This window comes from Canis lupus, chromosome 11 (assembly GCF_003254725.2).
Source record: "Canis lupus dingo isolate Sandy chromosome 11, ASM325472v2, whole genome shotgun sequence".
In the NCBI taxonomy this organism is placed as follows: Eukaryota; Metazoa; Chordata; class Mammalia; order Carnivora; family Canidae; genus Canis; species Canis lupus.
The window spans coordinates 51,256,300-51,281,793 of NC_064253.1; the positions used below are offsets into that span (position 1 = coordinate 51,256,300).

General features: G+C 38.2%; 1 protein-coding gene across 8 annotated transcripts in view; it reads left to right on the forward strand.

The window, feature by feature from the left end:
• The window catches only part of UNC13B (unc-13 homolog B), a 232,387-nt gene that overhangs the window by 119,191 nt on the left and 87,702 nt on the right, over positions 1–25,494 (forward strand). For 5 of the 8 annotated variants that reach the window (XM_049116230.1, XM_025432435.3, XM_025432437.3 and 2 more), the window contains 2 exons: positions 10,505–10,739; positions 25,029–25,343. In XM_049116230.1, coding sequence (XP_048972187.1) covers positions 10,505–10,739; positions 25,029–25,343 — 550 coding nt within the window. Of the gene's footprint in view, positions 1–5,953; positions 5,990–10,504; positions 10,740–25,028; positions 25,344–25,494 lie in introns of all 8 variants that reach the window. The other 3 variants (XM_049116229.1, XM_049116234.1, XM_025432436.3) reach the window with 1 other exon arrangement.

Below are 25,494 nucleotides of genomic sequence, written 5' to 3' on the forward strand. Positions count from 1 at the left end.
GAAGGGAGGGAGATGGGGGGACTGGGGTAATAGGGTGATGGACATTAAGGAGGGCATGTGATGTAATGATGTAATGATGCACTGGGTGTTATATAAGACTGATGGAGACACCTGGGTGGTTTAGTGGTTGAGCATCTGCCTTCGGCTCAGGGTGTGATCCCAGGTCCGGGGAGCGAGTCCTGTGTCAGGCTCCCTGTGAGGAGCCTGCTTCTCCCTTTGTCTATGTCTCTGCCTCTCTGTCTGAGTCTCTCATGAATGAATAAAATCTTTAAAAAAGAAAAAAAAAGACTGATGAATCACAGACCTCTACTTCTGAAACCAATAATATATTGTATGTTAATTAATTGAATTTAAATAAAGAAAAAAATTTTAATGTAATAATGTGATTAGAAGCTGGATTTAGGAAAATTAGTTCCTGAGATTAGTGCTTAGTTGCACTAAGCACTGAGTAGATTGAATGGGACAGAGATTAGAAGGTCATAAATCCTGCCAAAATCTGCAATAATTCAGGCATGAGGTAACAGGTTCTTGATAAGGACTGTGAAACCTGTGAGGAAGGAGATGTTTTGTTTTGTTTTGTATGTTTTTTTTTTTTTTTTTTGTCTTTTTTGTCTTTTTTTGTCAACTGAAGAAGGAGACTTGAGTAGAATTAACTATTAAGCTTGTTGATGGATTGGGCATGGGAGATAAAGTAGAGAGGACTTTTGGAATGGTCTTGTGGCTTCTGGTTTTGAAGTGTTGGGAGTTTTAAGTGTTGGAGTTTTGGGCTTGAGGTACACTTCGCAAAGCTAATCTGCGTAGAACTCACAACATTGTAAATACACTGTCATTGCCAGTTGGAGGCTCTAGTTTTCTAGACTGCCTGACTCTAAGCATCGGATGCCACTGAGCTGCAGTGTAATTGGTTATTCACTTGTTAATATGTGAACTAAAGAGGTTTGAGGCTCTAGGGAGGTGGGAAACATTAGCATGCTCATTAAAATTGTCAGTTTGACACACATTTGATATCGCGCCCTGGGCCAAAATTGTGAATACCCAATTTGAGTATGTTGCTGGTTTTGTAAGAAGCTCTTAAGGTACTGAGTTTTGTGTGTAACACGTTTGGCCATTGTCTGTTCTCTGCTTGCTTCTTTTTGGCATCCTTTGATAAGCAGCGTCTACCATCTTGCTCACATTCAGTGTTTTACTGTGTGAATTGTGGAATCTCTTTCTCCTTATTCTATTGTATGTGCTTCCATTTGTTTCTAAGTAGTCTATACTCCAGCTTTCATTTGTTACAATTGCTATTAATGTTTTTAGTAACCTTTTTATTTCTAAATCCAGTACACCATTTTCACTTTTGACTATCCCATAACACTTGACATTTATTAACCACTGCTTCCTTGAAACATTGTTTTTTTTTTTCTGATTCAGAGACCACACCACTATGGTTTTCTTCGTCTCTGGCTTTTTCCCAGCCTCCTTCATAGACTCTTCCTTTTTTTTTTTTTTTTTAAGTCAGATTTATTAAGGTATAATTTACATAGAATAAATAATTCTCCCCTTTAGTATACAGTTCTATGAGTTTTGACAACAGAGTTTTGTAACTACAACCATAGTTAAGATATAAAGCAGTTCTGTCAACTCTAAAAATTTTCTAAACCCCTTTGTAGTCAGCCCTTTTCACTCCTGCCCATGAAAACTGTAATTTGTTTTCTGCCCCTGTAGTATTGCCTTTTCCAGAAAGTCATATAAGTAGAATCATATTATATTTAGCTTTTTGAGTCTGGCTTGTTACACTAATCATATTGCATCTAAGATTCATCTGTGTGTGTCCATTCATTACTTTTTATTCCTGAATACCACTTTATTATATGGATATACCATGGTTTGTTTATCTTTTCAGCTGGTGGACATCTTTGTTTACAGTTTATTATGAATTAAGCAACTGTGAACATTCATGTATAGGATTTTATGTAACATGTCCCCTCCTCCCTTGGGTAAATACATATGAGAGGGAATGCTGGGTTTTATGGTATATATTTAACTTAATAAGAAATGCTCAGATTATTTTTCAAAGAGGCCTTCCACTTTGCATTCTTGCCCACCATGTGTGAGAATTCCAGTGTGTCCACAGCCTCACCAACACTTTGTCTTGTCGGTTCATTCATTTATTCTTTTCTTTCTTTCTTTGCTTTTTAAAAAAAAAATCTGTCTGCTTTTTAAATATGGCTACTCTGTAGATTCCCCCTGATCCCCTTTGTACAGTCTTTTTCTTTATCCTGCATTCTGCCTCATTTAAAAAATTTTTTTAAAAAGACTTATTTATTTTGGAGAGAGAAAAGAGGCAGAGGGGCAGATGTAGAAGGAGAGAGAGAATCCCAAAAAGACTCCCTGCTGAATGTGGATCCTGATGCAAGGCTCAATCCCAGGACCCTGAGAACATGACCCTGAGAACATGACCCTGAGCTGAAATCAAGAGTTGGCCGCTTAACCAACTGAGTCACCTAGGTACCCCTGCCTCATTGTTTTTTTTATATTTACATTTTAATTTTTATCCATTAATTTACAAATATTTGTTGAGTTACTGTATTGTGCCAAGCACTGTTTAGGCAGTAAGGACACAGCAGGGTACAAAGCAGAAAAATCTGTCTTCATGGCAGCTTGTATTCTGAAAACTTACAACTCCACATATCTTTCCTTAGGTCTACAACCATATATCCAGCTGTCTTCCCAGATATACTCATTTGAAATACCTCATAGATAACTCACAGCCAGTAATCTTTTTTTTTTTTTTAAATATATATTTTATTTATTTATTTATTTATTTATTTATTTATTTATTTATTTATTTATGAAGTCACACAGAGAGAGAGAGAGAGGCAGAGACATAGGCAGAGGGAGAAGCAGGCTCCATGCACCGGGAGCCTGATGTGGGATTCGATCCCGGGTCTCCAGGATCGTGCCCTGGGCCAAAGGCAGGCGCCAAACCGCTGTGCCACCCAGGGATCCCCTCACAGCCAGTAATCTTACACTAAATTCATAATTTTTTTCAACCTGCCCCTCTTGTATTTCTCTTCTTGATGAATGGTGTCATATCCACCTAATAGCTCAAGCTAAAATTGTTTATTCTCCTTTAGTCTCCTCAGCTTTATTCTCCTCAGCTTCCACATTGAGTTACTTATTAAATCCTATTGATTTTATCTGACGAATGTATCTATTCTACTCCCTCTACCACTTTCCTAGTTCAATCCATCATTAGGTGAGTACAGTAGTTTCCTTATCAGCCTCCCTGACACCAGTCTCCAGTCCACGTATCCTACAAACTTGTGGCCACACTGTACTATGATCCTCTAAAATGACAAATCTGATTCATTTCTCCCATGCTTTATACCAATTCATTTGTGGAATTTAAGAAGCAAACTAACAAAGAAAAAATAAAGAGATAATCCAGAAAACAAACTCTTAACTATAGAGAATAAACAGATGTTACCAGAGGGGTGGTGGATGGAGGATGGGTGAAGTAGGCGAAAGGGATTAAGTGTGTACTTGATGTCATGATGAGCATTGGGTAATGTATAGAATTATTGAATCACTTTATTATAAACCTGAAACCAATATAACACTGTATATTAACTATCCTGGAATTAAAAAAAAAAAAAAAGCTGTGATGGCTCTGCATTAACCTCCAGATAACATCAAATTCCTAACATTACTAAATTTCTAACCATTACTTAGGACTTCCTTTGATTAAGTTCTTTCATAACCCTTCAGTGTCCTATTCAGATATGCTAGAACTATTTGCAAGTTCACTGAATGTGCTTTTGTGTGTATGATTTACATTTCCTGGAACATCATCCTTCAACCCCTTTATTGGTACTTAACACCTAGCAAAATCTAACTATCCTCAGTAATTGTCCTTCTGGCTAGTGAGATGTTTTAGTGTGTTTTTAGAGTGAGGAAGGAAACTTGCTTAATTAAACTGATGTTCTTTCTCTTATAATGGGTACCACACTGAAGTGACAATAGGGAACTGGTTGGTCAGAGAGCATGTTATTTTCATGGCTTGGGATTGGATCTAGGGAGTGGAATCAAATCATTTGATTTAGTTCTATAAGATACTTATTGAGCATCTACTATGTATAAGGAACTGCTGTGATGCATTCAAAGATGAGGCAGTGTCTTGCAATGAGAGGCTTCTTTGGGTCCAGAGTTTCAGTGAGAAGCAGCATTGTCACTTGCCCGGAGCAATCTAGGTTGCTAGGCATGTTCTAAAGTTCGGTTCTTTCCCTTTCTTTCTTTTTTCTTTTTTCTTTCTTTTTAAGGAAGCAAAGTAATTACTCTCCCAGAGTTGTTATGGCAACTATGTTGTAGCCTGGGAGAATTTTCTCTTTAACTCCTTCTTTTTCTATGGCTAGGAAGTTAGATAAATTATTAAAATTTAAGAAATGGCACAGTAAGTCAACATATCTTTTCTGAGGGATAGGAAGAGATGGAGGTAGTAGGAGGAAGGTAAGTATAGGAAGAAAACTCTTAGTGTATAGTTACATTAAATGGACTATGACCGATTAGTAGTCCTTTATCCCCAGGTTTGGGAGTTGGCTCAGGTAATGAAACCAGCCTATGTTGGCATTATTCAGTGCTTCCAGAATTTTGAGTCTTAACTGCAAATTTTGAAGGGAACTGCACCCTCAGAGCTCTGAGGACTTTCTAACCCAGACATAGACAATCCCTCAACAGATATTAGTGTGTGGATCTTCCTGTTACCTATTTTTAAAGAACCTGTAAGGCAAGCAAAAACATGGCAACATGAAAAAAACAAACAAAAAAATACCAATTGCTTGCCCTGTTCCAGAGACCTGTACTAAGTACTTTACGTGCATTTTCTCTTAAAATCCTATGGTAGCTGAGACTCATAATATTCTCATATTACAATTGAAGAAATATCTGTAATTTTTTCAAGACCATATGGCTAGTAGTGACAGAGCTAGAAGAACTTAAGTTTGGCTTGAGTACTCATGTTCTTAATTATGAAGCTAAATTACTCCTGGTTTCTTGGGATAAAGGCCTATTTTTAGTGTGCGTGTGTGTGTGTGTGTGAGTGTGACATTAGTTGCCTCAAATTCAGTTTTGGGTATGGAATAGGATTTAAATGTAATTAATACTGAATTTTTTATTTTGAAAAATGAGTAGAAAGTGTTCAATTTTCTCTTGTCGTTGAAAGCTTCTGTATTTATTGGATTTTATTAAATTGTATAGGCAGTTAGAAAAAAGTGATTCTGAGCAGAATGCTACAGTGTTTTATTACATATTGGGAGATTAGATGTTAAAGCTATTCTTTGGCCTTTTAATTTTCAGTAGAGAGCATCAAAATTAGATATCATTGCTCCTAGACAAGGGAATCACTCTCTTTTCCACTGTGTCAGGTCTGAGATTCTCATTCTTTGGTTTGGTGACCAAAGATACAGGAAGGATTTCTTAAAGACAGATTGAATTTTTGTCATTTTGAACAGGGAAGAGTATATCAGCTCCTAAACGATAATGTTCTGAGTCCTACGCTAGAAGGAGTTTTAAGAGTGTAAAAGCAGGGATGCCTGGCTGGCTCAGCCAGAGGAGTGTGTGACTCTTGATTTCAGGGTCCTGAGTTTGGGCCCCACATTGGGTGTAGAGGTAACTTAAATAAAGAAAACTTTTTTAAAAAGAGTGTAAAAGCAGTTTTTTTGTTATTCTCTATATAGTAAATTAGAACAAGAGTACTTTGTAGGTTTGTCTCATGCTTGGTAGAAGGCTCATGCTAGATAGAGCCTTGCAGAAGGCTCTCTACATGTTATGTAAAATTAATGGAATACAAGTAGGGCAGGTTCAAGCATGGTAAGGTGTATAATCATTGGTGGGATGGGGAAACAGTCTTTGAATTATTACTAAAATTGTCTCTGTCACTCTTCTTTTTTGCTACCATTTGCGGTTTTCTTAGGTCACTGGACCTATTTGGGCTGGGGAGAGCAGCAGAGTACGTAAGAAATTGAATTCCTTATAATTTTCTTGATTTTACCCTTTAACACACTCCCTCTGAACTATGAAGCTATATATTCATGCATACAAGCATATATAATTCCACTCCTTTCTCCTCCCCTACTTAAAACTCAAAGACCATTACTTGCAAGGAATGTTATATCCTTTTAGGCTGGGTTTTTTGAAGACAGTGTGTGTGTGTGTGTGTGTGTGTGTGTGTGTGTGTGTGTGAGAGAGAGAGAGAGAGAGAGAAAGAGAGAGAGAGAGAGATTTCAACCCAAGTCCCAATTATAATCTTGGCAGTATCTCTTGATTTTTTTCCTTCCCAGGGATAAGTGATACCATCAGCACCTAGTGTAGGGAACCCTCTCCTTTGGTCTTTTGGATAAGGAATGGGGTGACTAGAAGAAGTTTCCTTCTGGAAGTTTATTTTTGTGAACAGGAGACTGAGGACATGGTTTGACTTTCCTTGAAGCCCCAGGTAGGCGGGAGGCCAGCTTCATTCTACAGCTTTGAGTGGGCAGTCAGTTCTTTCCAGCAAGATACACAACCTTAAGCTGACATTACTGGCTGTGTTACCCATCTTACAGGGAATTTGGTTGAGTCCCAGTTCTTAGGTATCCAGCAGGTGCTAAGAGGAGCCAAATTTTGTTCTGTCACTGGAATTTCTTATGAATTTGTACTTTCTGTGATTTGCATCCTGAGTGTTTCCACTAGGAACCTGCTGAAAGGCAGCCTAAGAGAGCTGAGATAACTTAGGGTTTCAAGTAGGAAAAAAATAACTAAGCCATAGAAAAGAATGGTTTGAATTCTCTTGCCTTTTTACTCAGGCTGATGAAGTTCTACCTGTACTCTGGATTTAAAGACAGGGATTCAATCCAGGAATAGGACATACCAGAAAGCTTCATTATTCAGTATTTCATTCAGTATTGTTTGAATGACTGCACTATACTTGGGGCCCGTTTTTGCCCCGGATTAGATTACTCTCCCCAGGTTTATTTTCTAGCATTCCCTTCCATATCCTTTTATGCACCTGCCAGATGAGCTACAAAATGTTTCTTAAAAAAAAAAAAACAAAAACAAAAACAAAAAAACAAAAAAAAACCTTGTTGGGTCTTTACTCATGCCATTGTTTTTATCTAGATTCTAGAAGGTATTTCCCCTCCCCCTCTGAACTTCACCGGTTGAAAACCTACCAGTCTTTTAAAGTTGTCTCTGCCATAAAGCTTTCCCTGCTTACCGTAATTGGAAGTGACCTTGCCTTCAACTCACATAGCACTTGATTTATACTGTTCTCATGATAGTTACTTTCTTGTATTTGTATCCATTTCTCTCTCCTTTCAGACCAACTCTGTACTCTGAATCTTCTGTGTTTAGCCTTGTACTTATAGGCACCCAATAAATACTTGAATGAGTTAATTTTCCCAGCCTTTTAATTTTCCAAGGGCTTTTTAATTTTCACCTTCAAGCTAGCTCACAAGTCCTTCTTAGACTGAGTAACCAAACCTGCACTCAGGTTCTCTTTTTCAGTGAAGCCAGGATTTTTCTGTTTTAACTGTAGTGGTGTGATGGAGTAGAGTAGAGCCAGTAAGGGATTATTACTGCTGCCGCAAAAGCACAATTTTTTCATTCAAGGTTCTTTCTTAATTTCCCTTGTTAGTTTCTAATCAGCCTTGGTGGTGCCAAGAGGGTTACTTTCTAGGGAGTTCAGGGATGATGTCAGGGGAGAAAAATCTGGTCTTTGCCCTCATCTACTTTTTTTTATTTCTCTTTGTCTCACCTCACTTTTTTGTATTTCCTTTTTTCCTGTCCCCTCTTCTACTTTTCATATTCTCTTCTACTCTTAACCTCTTCTTTCCTTGAACACTTTATTTCTTAATATTTGCCCTTTATTTTTTATTTATTTATTTATTTATTTATTTATTTATTTATTTATTTATTTATTTTTATGATAGTCACACAGAGAGAGAGAGAGAAAGAGGCAGAGACACAGGCAGAGGAAGAAGCAGGCTCCATGCACTGGGAGCCTGACGTGGGATTCGATCCCGGGTCTCCAGGATCGCGCCCTGGGTCAAAGGCAGGTGCTAAACCGCTGCGCCACCCAGGGATCCCCCTTTATTTATTTAGTATAAAAATATTGTCAGCTTTTAGGAAAGTTTTGGAGTATTATCCCCTTACCTTAGCAAAATAAAATTTAAAAAAGCAGAGCATTATTTAGGAGTAACAGGTTAGATGCAGTGAAAAACTAAGGGTCCATCCATCATAGTTTATGGCTCTGGATCATGAATGCTCCTAACTCTGACTGGCCTCATAATCAGTGGGATTGCCTATCATTGCTCCCTCTTTGGTTCTCTGGGTTATGTGTTGATACTTCTGCTGGAATTTAAAAAGACTTTCAGCTTTGTCTCCTTTGTTGCCCCAGCTCTCTCATCTGTATGCATGAAAAATCCATCTGACTTCTTCACACTGACTCCTTCTGTGGGTTCAGAAAGAATTAAGTCTGAAAGACATACTGGTTTTTGTCCCTTGATCCTTTCTTTCTAGTGTTCAGAACAACAAATACATCAAGATCTGATACATCAAGAGAAACCAATGCCCCTGAAGTCTTTCTTTTTTCCCCCTAATATGTGACCAGAATATTTTCTGAGCAGAATGCCTTGCATCCCCTATTGTTTGACAAGTACCTTTCCTGACCACTTGAAGTTAGCCTCTTTCTCATACTGACTTTTTCTCCTGAGATTCTGATTACTCTCCTTCTTATGTTCACATTGTTGCCTTAAACTCAAAAGGGAAAAGCTCATGAGATCTATCTGTACTCCCAGCTATACCCACAAATGTCTGGAATCCAGTGTTCACATATTCTCCCTTGCTTGTAAAACCCACATGTTTGTGCCCCCTCATCTCTTTTAGTGGAATTATTATCTACCAGGTAGTCTGATTTGCAAGCCAAGATGTCATTTTCCTGTTACCTTCCATTTGTCCCCACATTTTATCATTTGTCTAGATTTTTTTTTCATCAGCTCTTTTCCATTTCCACTACATGGATGCAGGTTCTTATCTCCTACACAAGCAATTATGAAAGCCTAATCTTATGGTCTTCAGAAGGCTCTCACTGCCTACATAATTTACCAAGATTTTTAAAAAAAATTACTGATATGAGGAGTTCATCATCTGCTAAAAGTATATCCATTTTGGGATAATGAATGTTCCTTTTCCTCACTGAGCCAAATAGGAAATTGGCAAGACAGGACATCTGGGACCTTGTTAATTATACACATATGGAGTTGGTGTCAGAAATGGCTTCTCTATAAAATAAACCTTAAAGACTCTAAGGTTGAGCTCCCTTTCTAAGTACAGTGTTAAATATTTTTATTTTTGTTTGGGGCAGGATTTGTAACTGTGGTCATTTTAGCTATCATCAAGCAAGACTAAAACCAACCAGGCAGGTGCTGGTCTGAAAAGCAGAAATAATTCTTTGAAATTATAGTCACTGTTGTTAGATAGACTTGGCTGCATTGTCAACAAGATCCCATTCCTAGTGCTTATATTTTCCTCTTCTCCTTCAACCCAGACTTTGGATGGAAATTCTGAGACTCTGGGTGTAGGTACTTGATAGGAATTGTTAGAAAAATCTGTTGTTGCAGCAAGACAGGAAGATGCTACTGTTCTGGGGTGCCTGATGGGCTCAGTTGGTGGAGCATGTGACTCTTGATCTTGGGGTCATGAGTTCTAGCCCTATAATGGTTATAGAGCTTACCTTAAAAAATACAAATAAAATTTGTCATAGTACTTTAAATAAAGGCAGCCACTGTTCTTATTTGTATCTAGAGCTTTTGGTTCTTCAGAGCCTTGGCTTTGAACTTCCTGATTCTCTGGCCACCTTCTGATGTTGGACTTGCTTATTGGGTTCAGCCATATGTATTTTTAATTTTATTTATTTATTCATGAGAGACAGAGGGAGAGAGGCAGAGACACAGGCAGAGGGAGAAGTGGGCTCCATCTAGGGAGAACTCGATCCTGGGACTCCAGGATTATGCCCTGGGCCAAAGGCAGACACTCCACCGCTGAGCCAAACAGGCGTCCCTAGCCATGTATTTTTAAAGTCTAAAAACAGCAAGCCAACTCTAAATGAAAATTTCTCTTCTGCCCATTTTGATAATAATAGAGGATTAGAATCTATGACATTTAAAAGCAGATTGTTCATTAGAGTTATGAGAGCTAGAGAACAAAAATTCCAGGAAATTCTGCATTGGGAAAATACAGTTTAGAACTCCTCTAGGAATCAACACTAAAATGAAAGCAAGTTTCTTGTCTTATTAAATAAGGAAAGAAACTTGTAGGTATTAACTGAAACAGGTTTCCACATGGATTTGAGGTCACTTGGCTCACATTCAGCTCAGCTTGCTCTTGTTCTCAAGGTCCAGGCTTGTGGCTATTTGAGTTAGAAGCAGAAAAAAATTCTAAAAAACTAAGTAAAGCGAGGATGTCTTGATTGACTGTGCTTATTCCACAGCTTTTGAAGATCCTGATAGTGCTGTTGATGACCGGGATAGTGACTATCGCAGTGAGACCAGCAATAGCATCCCACCTCCTTATCATACAACTTCCCAGCCCAACGCTTCTGTGCACCAGTTTCCTGTGCCCATGCGATTGCCACAGCAGCTGCTACTTCAGGGCAATTCCCGGGATTCTTGCAATGACTCCATGCAAAGTTACGATCTTGATTATCCAGAGCGGCGGGCCCTTAGGTGGGTATTGAAAACAAAGCACTTTCTCTTATTAGAATGTAGTTTCCAAGATGTAACTAAGAATATAGATGCTTTAATCTGAGGTGGTAGTGGAGGTATAGCAGTATAATAGTCCAAGCTACAGCCATTTTGTCTAGAATCTCAGTTTTTTTTTCTCTGCTATACATTCACATTTAGATATTTCTGTCATTAATATTTCTCTTTGTGATCAGTGATTCTCAACGGGTGAGAGCATGCTCACTTAGGATAGATAACTGAAAAAAAAAAAAAAAACAAAAAAAAAAACAGCACACGCCTCTGCCCAGCCCAGCAATTCTGAAACACTCTTTACCAAGATTTAAAAAAAGAAAATCACAGGTGTTAAATGTTTGGATAACCTTTCCTACCTAAATATTTCCCTGGGAACTTCAGATGATGTCTTCAAAGCAGATTCAATAACTTTTGCTGGAACTTTAGAAAAATTTTAAATATAGAAAACATTAACATGGTTTAAAAAATGTTAAGGTGCAATATAACATATAGTGAAGAATCTCCCACCTGTACGTGTCCTCTTGGTCTCTTTCCTATCTCCTAGTTCTCACACCACCATTGTTTGTTTCCTATGTACCTTTCTATAGACTACTGTCATATGTTTATGAGTATAGAAACAAATATATACTCACCTGACTTTCCCCCTGTTTAAAAAATAATTCAAACAAAATTTGGAAAAATATTATAATCAACATCCATATTCATGTTGCCTTGATTCAGCTGGGTTAATATTCTATCACATTGATTATTTTATTTTTATTGTATCATTATTCAGTTTCCCCAACATTTTCCCCATTGATTTTAGCATCCATTGATGATCCTAGCTTGAATCAAGTATTAGTTGGAGGTTAATATTTTAAAAACCATTCCAGTTTAGCTCATACTTTTTGTTACTAAAATTCCTATCTCAGTTTACTATTATCTCTGAGAATATTTTCAGTGAATTTTTTTCCTATATCAACCATCACAGAGTTTTTACTGTTTATGATCTGATTCTAGGAAGAAACATGCCAGGAATCTTACAATAGTTAGTCTCTACTCCTTGCTGGTTTATTAACTGAATATTTGCATATTTTTAGAAAGATCTTATTTATTTGAGAGAGACAGATCGCGACAGAGATAGTGAGAGAAAGCACAAGTGGAGAGGAGAGGGAGAAGGGACTCCCCTGATGTGGGGCTCTGTACCAAGACCTGGAGATCATGACCTGAGCTGAAGGCAGACTCTTGACCAACTGAGCCACCCAGACACCCCTTAATGTTTGTATATTCTATGTTTTTAATTTTAGTTGTTTATATTGTCCTACTTTAGGGGAAAAAAACATAACAGCAAAACCCCCACTACTTTTCCCTCCCTCCTTTGCAAGTATTAGATGTGTAAGCCAGCAATAATAATGGCACATCAACCTAAATGACTACATACTGTTCTAGAGTACTTCATTTTACCTAATTATTACCCTATTATTATTTTGATTATTTCCTGGGCTACCACTATAATAATACTTAGAGGAGCATTAGTGATACACTTTAAATTGTAAATTTTTTCCTAAGAAATTTTTTAATTGATCCCCTATAAATTTGATTTTAGTGTATCAGTATATGAAATGAGATTAAAGAGTAAATATTTTTTTATCTCCAGCAGAGAAGAAAATTACATGATCATTCATTCATTCAAAAGAGAGAGCACAAGCTGGGTAGGGGCTGAGGGGAAAGGAGAAGCAGACTCCCCACAAAGCAGAGAGTGCAATGCAGGGCTCAATCCTAGGATCCTAGGATCATGACCAGAGCCAAAGACAGACACTTAACCAACTGATTCACCCAGGCATTTAAAAAATTACATGACTTTTAAGTAACCTTTTATCATAGACATTTTTAACTAAAATTCTTGAAAATATTTATCCATTAAAAATTTTTGAAGTTGATTTGTCACTAACATTGATTTTTAAACTTCTCTCTTACTGTAGATGCCAAGTTCTTGGAGATGGTCTAAATCCTTAAGTTAGTTTTTTAAAATCCTAAGGGAACAAACACATTCTTAGTATCTTCCATTAAATTAGAAGTATAAAAATAAATAGCTTCATTCACTACAGCAATGGCTATGTATTGATTTAAATTGAAGTATAAAAACTTCTAGGCTGAAGCTAGTTTGGTTTGAGTTTTTGAGGATACTGCAGGATAATGAAATTGCATGTAAAAAAATGTTATATTGGATTTGCTCAACCAAATGGGCTTTTGTCTAATGAGTCCAAAATAACTGGGATCTTACATAAATTATATAAAAATACATAATTTGAGGTTTGACAATAGAGTTGGACTTTGTTAGATATATAGCCAAAGTGTCTCTAGTGTTGAAGGGGGTCAAAAGAATATCTCTTGAAGCTTATTATTACTGTCTCTTCAAGTCTCTCTCTCTTGAAGATTTTTAGTGACTAAGTGACCACCATGATCTTGTTTGTATTTCCTATATGAATGCAATTGGATGTTAAATCTATAAAGAACATGAGTCGACAAGCACTTAGTCTACAGGTCCTCTGTATACCCCCACTTGAGTACACAGGAAGCAGGCAGTTTCTGATCTAACTGAAAGAAAGGTCAGGTATCTTATTTATGGACTTAAGTTGGAATACAGCTTCTAGTGTTAGTATAGGGAAAGATATTCATTTCCCTGTGATCCTCAATGCATATATAGCTTTTAGATTTTGCATATTATAATGCTTTAAATAATTTGCTCTTGTTGATACCGTAAGGTTTGACTTCTGACAAAGATTATTTTTATTATGTATTTTTTTCCCTTCTTTTTTTAAGGTTTATCTGTCTCTTAGAGATAGAGTGCGCTCACAGGAGCTCAAATAGGGAGAGAGGCATAGAGGGGAAGAGGGAGGGAGAGAGAATCTCAAGCAGACTCCATGCTGAGCATAGAGTCTGACTCAGGGCTCAATCTCATGACTCTGAGATCATGACTTGAGCCAAAATCAGGAGTCAGATGCTTAACTGACTGAGCCACCCAGGTACCCCTATATATTTTTTCTTTTTAAGAGAAATATGTTTGACCATATTCTTGGCTATACTACCTCAAATAATAACTTTCAGCAAGTTATCAGCTTGACTTCTTTTCAGACCCATATTAATCAACAAACTTAGGTCTCTTGAAATCCCTTAATATATTTTTGTTAAATACTTAACAGTTCAACTTGAGTGTTGCAAATACATTCTAAATATCGAGGAAACATTTTCATTTTGTTTCTATCTTGGAAAATAAAAGGATCCTAAAAAGCTCATGGTAGCAAGTAGCTATGGTTATTATCATAGCTGTTCTTTTTCTGAAGTGGAAAAAACTATTTGGCTAAAGTACTTTAATACTGATTTAAGAACATATAGATTTCTTTATCATATTTTTTCAGCCTGAATGGTAATTTTTATTATATTATTTTAGTTTTCTCATTGAATGTACACTAAATTTTATAATTTGTTTCTTCCCTTATATTATTTTAGTTTTCTCATTGAATGTGCACTAAATTTTATAATTTGTTTCTTCCCTTTCCCTGTTTCTTCTCTTTTCTTGGCCTTGCTATTCCTCCAATTTTATTCTTTTACATCAGACAAGGCTTGCAGGCTAAAAATGACAAAATTAAGGTTATTTCAACTTTCTCTGATACTGACTATGAAGAGCAAGAAAATATATATAAAGAGATAGAGGAGAAAATATCACAAGAGTTTCTAGAAAACAGTAACATAAATTTAAAGGAAGCAGAAGCAAAAGAGATTAGAACTCTTTCAAAAACTGGTAAATATTACAGCCAACAAGAACAACTGAAGTGTAAGAATCGGAAAAAGATACCATCTCTGGGTCAAGAAAGTGAATTTTCTACTGCCTTTAATTTTGACCTTGAGTTTGAAACCTCTGTATTCTCCAGATATCCTCAGAAATATACAATAGATAGGAGAAGGAAAAACAAACCCTTATACCGTCATTTTGAAGGCAGTGAAAGACGACCATATGATGATAGATCAGGAACTAAGACTAACTTCAAAAGTACATATCCTAACACTGAAAATTGTAACGTTTGCCACATTGAAAAGAAGAAACAAAATTATCCAATTTTACGCCCTTACAAAAATGGTTTTGTGGTTAAGAGTGGCATGTGGACTACTAAGTTGGAAAATCATAATTATGATCTTTCTGGTTGTTTTAAGAACTATGAAAAGTCATCTGGCTTAAACCAATATGTCACTAATTTCACTCCATTAGATATTCTTGAAGATTCTGCCAGTAGTACTTCTGATGAACTTCTGAGTTCTCCTCTTACTGATAAACAGGAAGGTTTATTGTCACCAACAAATCATCCATCCGATGTCCATCATGTTGGAGGCTTTCCTGAAGAATATCATGTAACAAATCCAGTATTCCCATTACCAAAGTTAAAGTGTGATGCAAACACACTTGGAGATCAATCTGGGTGCCCTATGGAAGAGATGACCCCTTCCTCTCTTGAGGGACCCAAGAAGGACTATGTTGATACAATCGATGAGCTTCAGTGTTTGGTAGAAACAGTGTCAGAATATTTAGCAGAGAAGGAAGAAGAGATTAATCGATTTGGCTCCCTTCCAAAAACTAAAAAATCACTTAAACACAATAGTACTGTTGATAACGCAGAGCACAAAATGCCTGAGGATCAAAAAGCACCTTCAGCCATTGTCAAGAATGACAAAGACAAGGCTATATTTTTCCCTGAGCTGAATGGAGTGAAATGTGCTGTTGGTTCTCTGTTCAGTTCACTCACAGAAAAAATGGGTTCAGGCACAAAGCAGCTAACAACCTCTGTGGAAAAGCTGGTTTATTTAGTTCCAGAGAAAACAGAAACTCTTAATCAAGTAGAGATGATTAATTCAGGATCTAAACCCAGAGCCAAGTCAGTACTGGGGAAGGATATTTCCATACAATCTCCATTATCCTCTCAAGCAGTTGATAATGAGGATTTTGGCAGAAATCACAAAACCTCTGAAAATGAGCACACAGGTAGTAAAACTGGAAATTTAAGCTTTCAGGATGCAACAGAGGCTATTGGAAGGGACTCCCTTCCACAGAGTCAGAGTTCAGTTATAAAGTCTGTTTTCAGCAGGCTGAATCCATTAAAGATCTTTTCGGAAAAAGATGAAACCAAAAAGGATGATGACCAGAACAAGCCAATAAGAAAGGAAAATGTCACTGGGTGTGGATTAGAGTCAAATCAAAGGGAAGACACTCTTGGCAATGACAGTAATGTCATCACTTTTGATAGGAATGATGGAGAAACTACAGGTTCAACCCAAATGCCCCTAAGTAAGGATTTGTTGCTGTCTTCCCAATCGACCAATGAACCTTCAAACTTAGGTGGTTCTGCAAATAAAAAAAATGATACTGAAAGTCTCTTGGAAAGAAAATCCTGTACAGATCTGTCTCTGTTACCGGATCAACCAAAAAACTGTGCCAAAAACACTCCAGGACAATCTTGTATAACTGGCAGTAGAATTGCAAATAAAGAGTCTTCAGCAACACCGATTGAGGAGGACAAAGTTACTAGAGATGATGATTTTCTTGAGCCACTCAGAAAATCTTTTAGCCAGTTTTTGCTCACTTCACCTGAGACCTGCTCAAAGAAAACTGTGTCAGAATCTATGAAAATTCACCAGTTAGAGGAAGATGGATGGGAAAGGGGCCCTAGGAAAGATGGACGTTCCTTTTCTTTTAGTGGAAAACTACATATTCCATTTTTCAGAGTTCTTAGTCATTCTGAAAAGCAGCAGGATTTAAGAGAGGAAGGAAGCATTTTTCCTTTGTTTAAATTTCCTTTCACTGACAGCCGTATCACTGTCAATGACCAGAGTTTTCCTGACTCAGCAGTAACCATTGATGAAGAGATCCAAAGAAACTGCCGTGAAAATGCCAAACTTAGTCTAATAACATCTAGTTCAGTTCCACATATTCATAATAATTTAGGGAAATTTGATGGTACAGAAGCATTTAATAAAAATGATCAAATAAATTGTCCTGAAGATGCCACACTTGATAAAGTAAAGTCTAATTCAGTTCCAGTTATTAATAATGATCTTGGGGAATTTGGGAATATAGACAAATTAAATTCAAGTGACCATGCAGCAGTAGATACCTGTCAGAGAGATACCTCAGCCATCCCTGAAGTTGTGTCCAAAGAATATATTCCTTCAGATTCTTCAGAAGAAAGTAAGACTCTTACACAAGTGACACCTTTAACAGTGTCATACTCTTCATTAGCATTTACTTCTCCCATTTCAAAACCCACCCTGGTTAGTGAGATTAATGAAGACAGACTTGTAGATAAAGCTTTGAAGAAAAGAACCCAAGGAGGCCTCCTTTCTGGTCTGCTTAACAAGTTTTCTTCTCTTGAAAACTTGTCTAGTCAACAAGAATTAAATTTGAAAAATGATGATTCTCATCATAAGAATAATATCCCAGGCGTACTCTCTGGAATATTTAACCTGATATCCAATAACAGTGTGACTGATTGTAAACCAGATGAAGCAAAGTCTGTGTCTTCAGGCAACATAAAAAGTTTGAATGGAAATAAACATTTATCCTTGGATGAGATCCCTGTTACTTTGTGTGTGACTCCTGAGAACCAGAAGAATCATGTTGAAAAAGAAGAAACATCTGGCTTCATAAAAAGCTTTTTATCTTTACCTAAAGAAAATACACCATTATCTGATATTTGGGTTGATAGTCATCATTCCCCTCCTACATGGAAAAATCAGCAAAGTGAAAATAATTGCCCCTCTTCTGAGAACAGAGTCCTTCACTGTGCTCCAAGTGCTCAGCTAGGCCTCTTAGAGAAATCCATGGCTGAGAGGCTGACACCACACCATGTTCTTAAGGGGAAAATACACGAAAATTCAAACAAGTTAAATCCACCCATATTAAGTACTAGCATTCTGTCAAACCACTGTCAGGCTTTTGAAGAGATGAATAATCCTCTCTGTTATAAATGGGACTCTGATATAAAAGATTTCTCTAAAAATTCCAGAAAACTTCAGCCAGTTTATTATATGTGGAATCAAAATACATTCCCATCAGGTGATGTTTTCCTGTGGCCTGACTCAGAAAACTCAGCAATAAATTTTTGCCAAAAGGCTCAAAATGCAAATATCTTGGAATGGAAAACAAATCCAAACAGTGTCATTTGGCATGACTTACCATATGAATCATTGGACCAGTTAGCATTTAATGAAGACAACTTATTAAGAAGTGATATGTGGGCAGCTAACTCATTATATGGAAATTCTCGTTTTCCAATTAATGAGACTAAGAATTCACTAGAAGAACTGCCCATTGACTTAAGTTCTTCAGGTTATAAGAAGACTACATGTTCCATAGTTGAACAAGAATCATTAAGGATGGATGAAAACTTTGTTTTTTCAAGTGTTAGTTATGAATACCAGGAATGGTTGTCATGTCTTGAAAATGGAGTGTGGTGGCCATCGGAGGATGGGGATTATGGATATTATATGTTCCATGATGGTCAGTATATGTATTATCTCCTCACTGATTCTACTGGGCAGTATGCATATTTATTTATGCCTGATTGTTATTATCAAGAGTATTTGAATTATGGTTTACAGACAAATGATCTATCAAGTATTATGTTGGATGACAGCATTATTTCTGCCTATAGTTTTAAAGTGCTTGACAAGGAAGATGAATTAGTCTGGTGTGTTGAAGAGGAACCAATTGATGACCCTCTTGATTTATCTGTAGTTTTGCCAAGAGGTGAAGGACCAGTGTATCTAAATTTAGGAACCTTCTCACAAGTACTTGAAGAGTCAAGTTGTGACCAAAAGGATCAACCATTAGATTTTTCAGGCAATAATCTTCAGAAGTTTAAAGGAAATTTTGGATCTTTTGAAGAAAAGGTGTGTTGTTCTGAAGACTTTAAATACATATTGGATCTCAGAAATAAGCCCCAAACTATTGGAAATCATGACTTAAGTAAAAATCATTTTATAGAGGATGATAAGAACCAGCCTCTAGCAAAGGATTCATCTGTTTACCCTTCCAGTTTCCACTGGGTTCAGTCTTCTGAAGAAGCTACCTCTTTGGTTCATCCTGAAAACATGACTAACAGTCCACAGCAAACAGGAGAGATGTCATCATTGAACAAAGTAACTTCATTATTTTCTGCTTTGGTTGGAAATACTTTGAATTTTGTTGAGAATGAATCCTTAGAGTCTTTGGTCATGAAGAAAATGGATCAGCATTCAGACTTAGCAGAGCTCACAAATGATGGTCTTCAGTCATTAATCTTGAATAAGCAATTAGAGAGTAACTCTCAAGATGAAGAAGAATGTCTTCTCAAGAAGGATTTAGAAAGACAAATAGGATCCAATGTTCAACGACCAGAATTTACTAAAAATATGAAGCAAGAGTTCCCTTCAAATAAAAATTTTCATGTGAAAAAACAAAGTTTGTTAAAATCTGTTGTCCAGGTAAGCCAAACAACTCTTCGGCCTAAATCAGATATGGAAGATAATGAAATCATTACAGCTGACTCTATTTCAGTTCCTCTTGCATCACAGTTTAGTAGGGATGAACACAAGAACTGTGAGCTTCCCCAGGACCAGTCTTCCAAAGAATCTGAGAGAACATTATTTAAAAGTGCATTGAAACTCTTTGGTCGGGGAGAAGACTCTTCAGTAAGTACAGTATCAAATGGAAAACAGGCATCTGGATTTTTGAACCTCTTTAAAACCCAGGTGAATAAAGAAGGATCACCAAATTTAGAAAAGAATGATGATAAAAATAGAAAGATACCTTATCAACAAAAGAATGAATCTCCTGGTGTTTCCAATTTTTTTGGTACTCTTGGGGATTTATTTAAAACCAATGTATCTTCTATACAAACAACTGAAAATATGCCTGTTTCTTCCTTGGTTAATAAGGATGAAGTCAAATCAAGTCCTAATCCTCCACAGGCAATTAACCAGGATATTGGGAACTTTCCTGCTACACCAGTTGCTTCTAAAAGGAAGGTTCGAGTTAGGAGTCTGAACAAGCAGATTACTATTGATGACAGTGGGCTAAAAGAACCATCGACTACCGATATACAGAGTAATAATTTGACTGAAAAAGAGGTACCTTCCAGAGATCACCTAATCCAGCAATCACCAAATCAGTCTTTCTCAGCAAATTGTCTCAAAGAGTCTTCCAGAAATTCTTCAGTAGAAACTAGTGGTGTGTCTACAGGGACAGAAGTTTCAAGAAGTGATCAACCAACTTTTGATATTCCGAGCCAAAGGAATTCAAAGGAACAAGATCATTTTTCTGATCAACGCTGTAGTTTTTCAACTGCCACAACCTCTTCATCTCAACCAGAGTTGCAAACCAGAAAAAGTATATTTTCTTTCCTGACTGGATCTGAAAAATCTGAGAATAGAGCCTCTGCTACTCTACCAAGAACCAAATCTCAAGCAGAAGGGCTCTTTACACTTCCTTCCTTTTTTTCGACTACTAACTCAAGCAGCAAGAAGGATGCCTCTCATACTAGCTCTTTTAGTTTCTTCAACTTGTCATTTTTGGATGGAAAGCAGCAGACTCCTGGGGAAAAACACAGCCTTTCAACTGTTGCTCCAGTGACTTCCCAGCCCTCTAAGAAGCCAAGTGCTTTTGTAGACATGGGTGGCACAATGACTAGAGAAGGTTCTAGTGGCAGTAGAGCTAGCATAGTCCAGGAGGGAGTTCATGAACAGCAAATGCATCCTTGTAGCAACACTGTTGAGGTTACTTCTCTTACAGATGAGCTCAATGTGGAGAAGGACTATCAGGAAAAACAAGATTCTAGTAATGGACCAGGGACATCTTTAGCAGATATCCAGATGAATCAGTTGCAAAATGACATTGGTTCTAATTCACCAGAATTTCAGGCACAGACTGAAACATTGCTCATTGGTCCAGAGTCCCTTGGGGTAACTCCTGATGAAGAAGAGACTTTCATACAGGAAGCCTTCCCTAGTGGCTCACTGGCCAAGTCTTTTTCACATGATAACCATTTGACTGAAAAGCTCAACAGTCCAGACACTTGCACTAACCACCACCAAATTGAAATAATTACTAGTGACCCTTTGAGCTTGCCATTAGAAAAGGTCCCTGATGAGGTCTTAACAGAGATTGTAGAACCACCCTCTCCCTCTGTGGAGCCAGGGTATACAGAGCACTTCCAGAGCCGAGAGGCAGATAAAGAAGAAGACAAATCAGTGTTGGGCTCTTCAGTAGAGATGCTTTCCGGGTTTGTGACAAAAGTGAAGTCTTTCTCTGGGTGCTTAGTTGAACCTCCCAAAACTTTCTCTGGATTTTTCTCCTCTCCTAAACCTCCAAAGAAAAACTCCTTTTTCTCCCTTTCTTCTGGTGCATCATCTCAGTCCCTCAAAGGTGAGTTACTTGGAGTTTTTAAAAGTCCCAGACCAGAGACATACAAACAAGAATCACCTGTCCCAGCTATTGCAAAGCCTCAAAATGGTAGTTGCAGAGATACTATAGGATCAGTACCTACAGAAAATTTGTGGAGAGAAGCTTCCTCTCCAACACTCAATTCAGAATCTACTCTCAGTGGTGGTACAATGACTGTAGTTAGTGCAAAGTCAGACTCAGAGACCCTGATAGATGATACTAAACTAACAACTGAAATGGAAAACAATGATATTCCTGACAATATTCTAGAACCCCAAGATTCTGAAACAATTGGGGCTACACCTTCTGTCTCAGGGGACGATACTGGGCAAGGAGTATTGTCTCTGAGTGATGAAGGAGACATGGGGTTGTTGCAGGGCACAGATACAGAGACATCATTGGAAGCAGAGCATATTTCATTGCTATCGAATTTGGATCCAGATCCTACCTGTATTGCCGAAGAGCTTCCTTCTCCAGTTCAGCCACTTATTCCTCTTGAGGCAAAGCCAGCTATTCAGTCAGCCTCCACAAACCAAGATTTCTTGGAACTACAGACAACCAATTCACTGGAAACCAGTAGTCCACTGTTAAGTGATGCAAGTGCTGGCCAGAGTGCCACACCAGAAACCCAAGGATACCTTTCTCATCCTGTACTGGAGGAGCCTGTGTATTGTGCCAAAGAAAGTTATGGGATACTTGGTACCCAGAAAGATCCACCTGCAGTCCCCCAGGAAACAGAGCAGCCAAGACCTCATTTTGGGATCCCAAACATGACCAATTGGCCAAAACTCCATTTCCCATCTTCTGCCACTGACTATGGGAAACCACTGAGCTCTCTATTTTCCCCATCTCCTTCCTCTGGTAATAGAGGAGCGGAGCCTGGTTTAATGGCCAATTTTAAAAAGTTGTCAACTCTATTTGAGGGAGGTAGTGATGGGAAAGGGAGTATGATGGCAAGTGATCTAAAACTGAGATTTGGAAAGAAGCTGGATCTTTCATTCACACGGCCAAAAGAGAACAAAGGAGGCCCTGAACAAGTACCTGCAGAATCCTCTTCTCCAGCTTTAGTTATCAGCAGTGATCAGAACCTTCATTTTAGTGAGGCTGATAAAGCTTTAGAGTCTTCTCAAATGTCTGAGGCTAGTGCTGAACCAGCTACTCAACCCTCTGGGACCTATGAGCATCTGGAGACCAGGCCAAGTGTATGTGCTCATGAGCTTTCAGAGTCAGGAGAAATGGAAAAGCAGCAGGGAATTTCAGCATCTGGAGAACACTGGGGTTCCAAAAGCAACCTTTCTAGCTCCACCTGTCCTTCAGGGAGTCATAAGGAAGAGCACTGCACTGTTACTGAGTTACTTCACCAGCCAGAAACACAAGAGGAAGAGGTGATGCCTCCTTGCACTGACTGTCTTTCAAACATACAGCAACCAATTACTCTCCATGACGTCAAGGAACCAAAGACCGACAAAAGGCCTGTTTTCAACCTAAGCATCATAAATGATTTTAAGGAATTGACCATTTATGATGCAGTGACTTAGAGGTAGCTTAATGATAGGCTGCTTTATATTTTTCCTATGTCTTTTCTAGCACCCGAGCTTCATGTTAACTAGGGGTTAAGTAACAAGGAGTAATGTGTGGGTCTTTTCATCCTCTTCCCTCTCTCTAGAGCCAAATGGAATTCATTAATTGGGAGAAGGAACTTACTGCTAAAGGAAAGGCTGGGCCTTAGGATTTACTCATTCTGGTTTGCTCTGTCTTGTGAAAGTGAAATGGAGAATGGAGGGCAGAAAGAGGCTGCAAGTAGTAGTGTGGCATATATTAATTACAACCATGTGATAGGCTAGGATGCTTCCTTGGCCCTCAGCACTTATATCTCTAATAGCTGGGGAGAGATCTGTGCTGTGCTTTTCCAAGTCTTCTAAGATGCTTTCTCCAGTGGCAATGAGGTTATTAAGTAAAATGCTAGATGCGAAGGTTGGGATAATTTATATTCTATATTCCACATGGGTTTATATAGCTCTTTCTGGTCTGCCATTTTGTACCTTGAGACTGGTGTCTGATAAGTGCCTTGAATAAAGTGTCATGGGAGCTCAGGGCTATCCTTTGCTGTAGTTCTTTATTCTGGAGCATTGTGCAGGGTCCATTTGGAAAAGATACTATTATTTCCCCTAAGAAGAAGCACCACGTACTGTACAGTTTAAGAATGCTGCCATGACTTCTCACCCAAACCTGTCCAAAGGGGCTGGTTTTAGAGATCGTGTGTGTGTGTGTGTGTGTGTGTGTGTGTGTGCATTCATGTACACACATGTGTTAGGAACTATTCATAGCAGCCTGCCTTGGGATGAAGGATCAGAAATTAGTCAGAAAATACCAGGTAATTGGGAGGATCCATAGGGAGAATATCACTGGAAAACAGTAATGATTTATCTTCATTTGGCCAAGGGTAAACATAAGCCCTTTAAAGACTTGACTCTGTGGCAAGGAAATTCTTTGTCCTTTTGCATGGAGGCTTTCTAGCATGATACCAGAAGTGAAAGAAGGGCCCCTGACTTGGGATAGAACTATTCAGTGATACTATTCAGTGAACTATTCTGGGATAGATCTTAAAGATCATCACCTAGAACTTCTGTCTTGAGTAGGACTGACTCTTAAATTTAGTATATGGCTCAAGGGAGTAACTTGTGGATACTGCTCTAATCATGTTTTTTTTTTTTTTTTAAGATTTTTATTTATTTATTCATGAGAGACACACAGAGGCAGAGACGCAGGCAGAGGAGAAGCAGGTTCCATGCAGGGAGCCCAATGTGGGACTCCATCCTGGGACTCCAGGATTGCACCCTGGGCTGAAGGCAGGCGCTAAACTGCTGAGCCACCCGGGCTGCCCTAATCATGGTTTCTAATCATAATTCACTGCGCTTTCTCTGCTATTGGTGCTGTCTCTCATAACAGGCGCACAAATTTCCTCCCAGGGTATGGGAATTCAGGTGGTTGAGAAAGGGTTGGGCTGGCCTCTCTTTAAGTATAGAAATGCATTAGTGTGGTCCTGACCCAGATCCTGGAGTTGGATTTTGTCCACTTTTTCCAAAACTTTGTTGTGTCCAGAGAGCAACTCCATTACAGATGGGCAAGTTCATCTTTGGGACATTGCCTGTGCTGCCAGGGATTTCATTGTAACATTCATGTTGATGAGACCATTCCCCAGACAAATTTTTTTGGTCATAGACTTCATCTCCCAATGGCTTCCATTACCTCATCATGTAGATAGCTGAGAGATAATTAAAGAAACATCTCCAGTCTCCTTTGCTCATCCTAAGGAACAGACATTCACATTTATAATTATAGAGGAAGAAAAGGGGACATCAATTTAGTAAATAAAAGAAGAAGGGAGTAGAGTTCACCATTTTGCCTTATGGAAATTAGAAAACTTTAATCACAGCCACTGGACAAGTTTCTTTAGAAGTCTGAGTAAAGAATTTTAGGCATAAATAAGAGGGTATTTTTATATTTAATACTTAAATATTAATAATTCTCAATCCAACTTACAAAAATCACATTAAGAAAAAGTATGCTTCAAAGTCTGTCACAGGTTGAGGTTAATATTAGAGAACCCAGCGTTGCTTTTCCTGTTGTGCTTCTGCTGACTAGAAACTAGTTCTTCTAGATTACAAAGTTTGGTCTTGTCTTCCCAGAAACCTCCTATTTGTGATTCTTCCCACTGAAAGAATCATTATTTCTGGATTTGTCCATTACTTTTGTCCTGGTCCCTCTTTGCATGTAAGTACTCACCTGTCTTTCTTTCATTCTCACAGCCCCACCAGCAGTAGTAGGTATGGCTCATCCTGTAATGTGAGTCAAGGAAGCTCTCAGTTGAGTGAACTAGACCAGTGTCACGAACAAGATGATGACCGTCGGGAGAGGGATTCAATTCATTCATGCCACAGCTCTGGCAGCTTCTCCAGAGACGGCCAGGTGGGCTTTGGAGAACAAGAGAAAGCCTTGGAGGTAACAGGTGAAGAAGAGAAGGGGAGAGTGTGTGAACCCAAGGACAAGAAAAAAGATACCACAACCCATCTTCCCCCAGATCTGGTGCTACCCAAAGACCACGTCCTAGGCCCCCAGGAGAGGTAGGTGATAGTTTCCTTAAGGAGTTCATGTGGTTTCCTCAGTATCTGCCTGTGGTATTGCTGGATGTAAGTGCTTTTCATTTGTTTTGCTATAGCTGGGTATGGTAGTGATTGAGAAACTGAGGTTTGGCTATGTGCTGCTTCCTTTGAT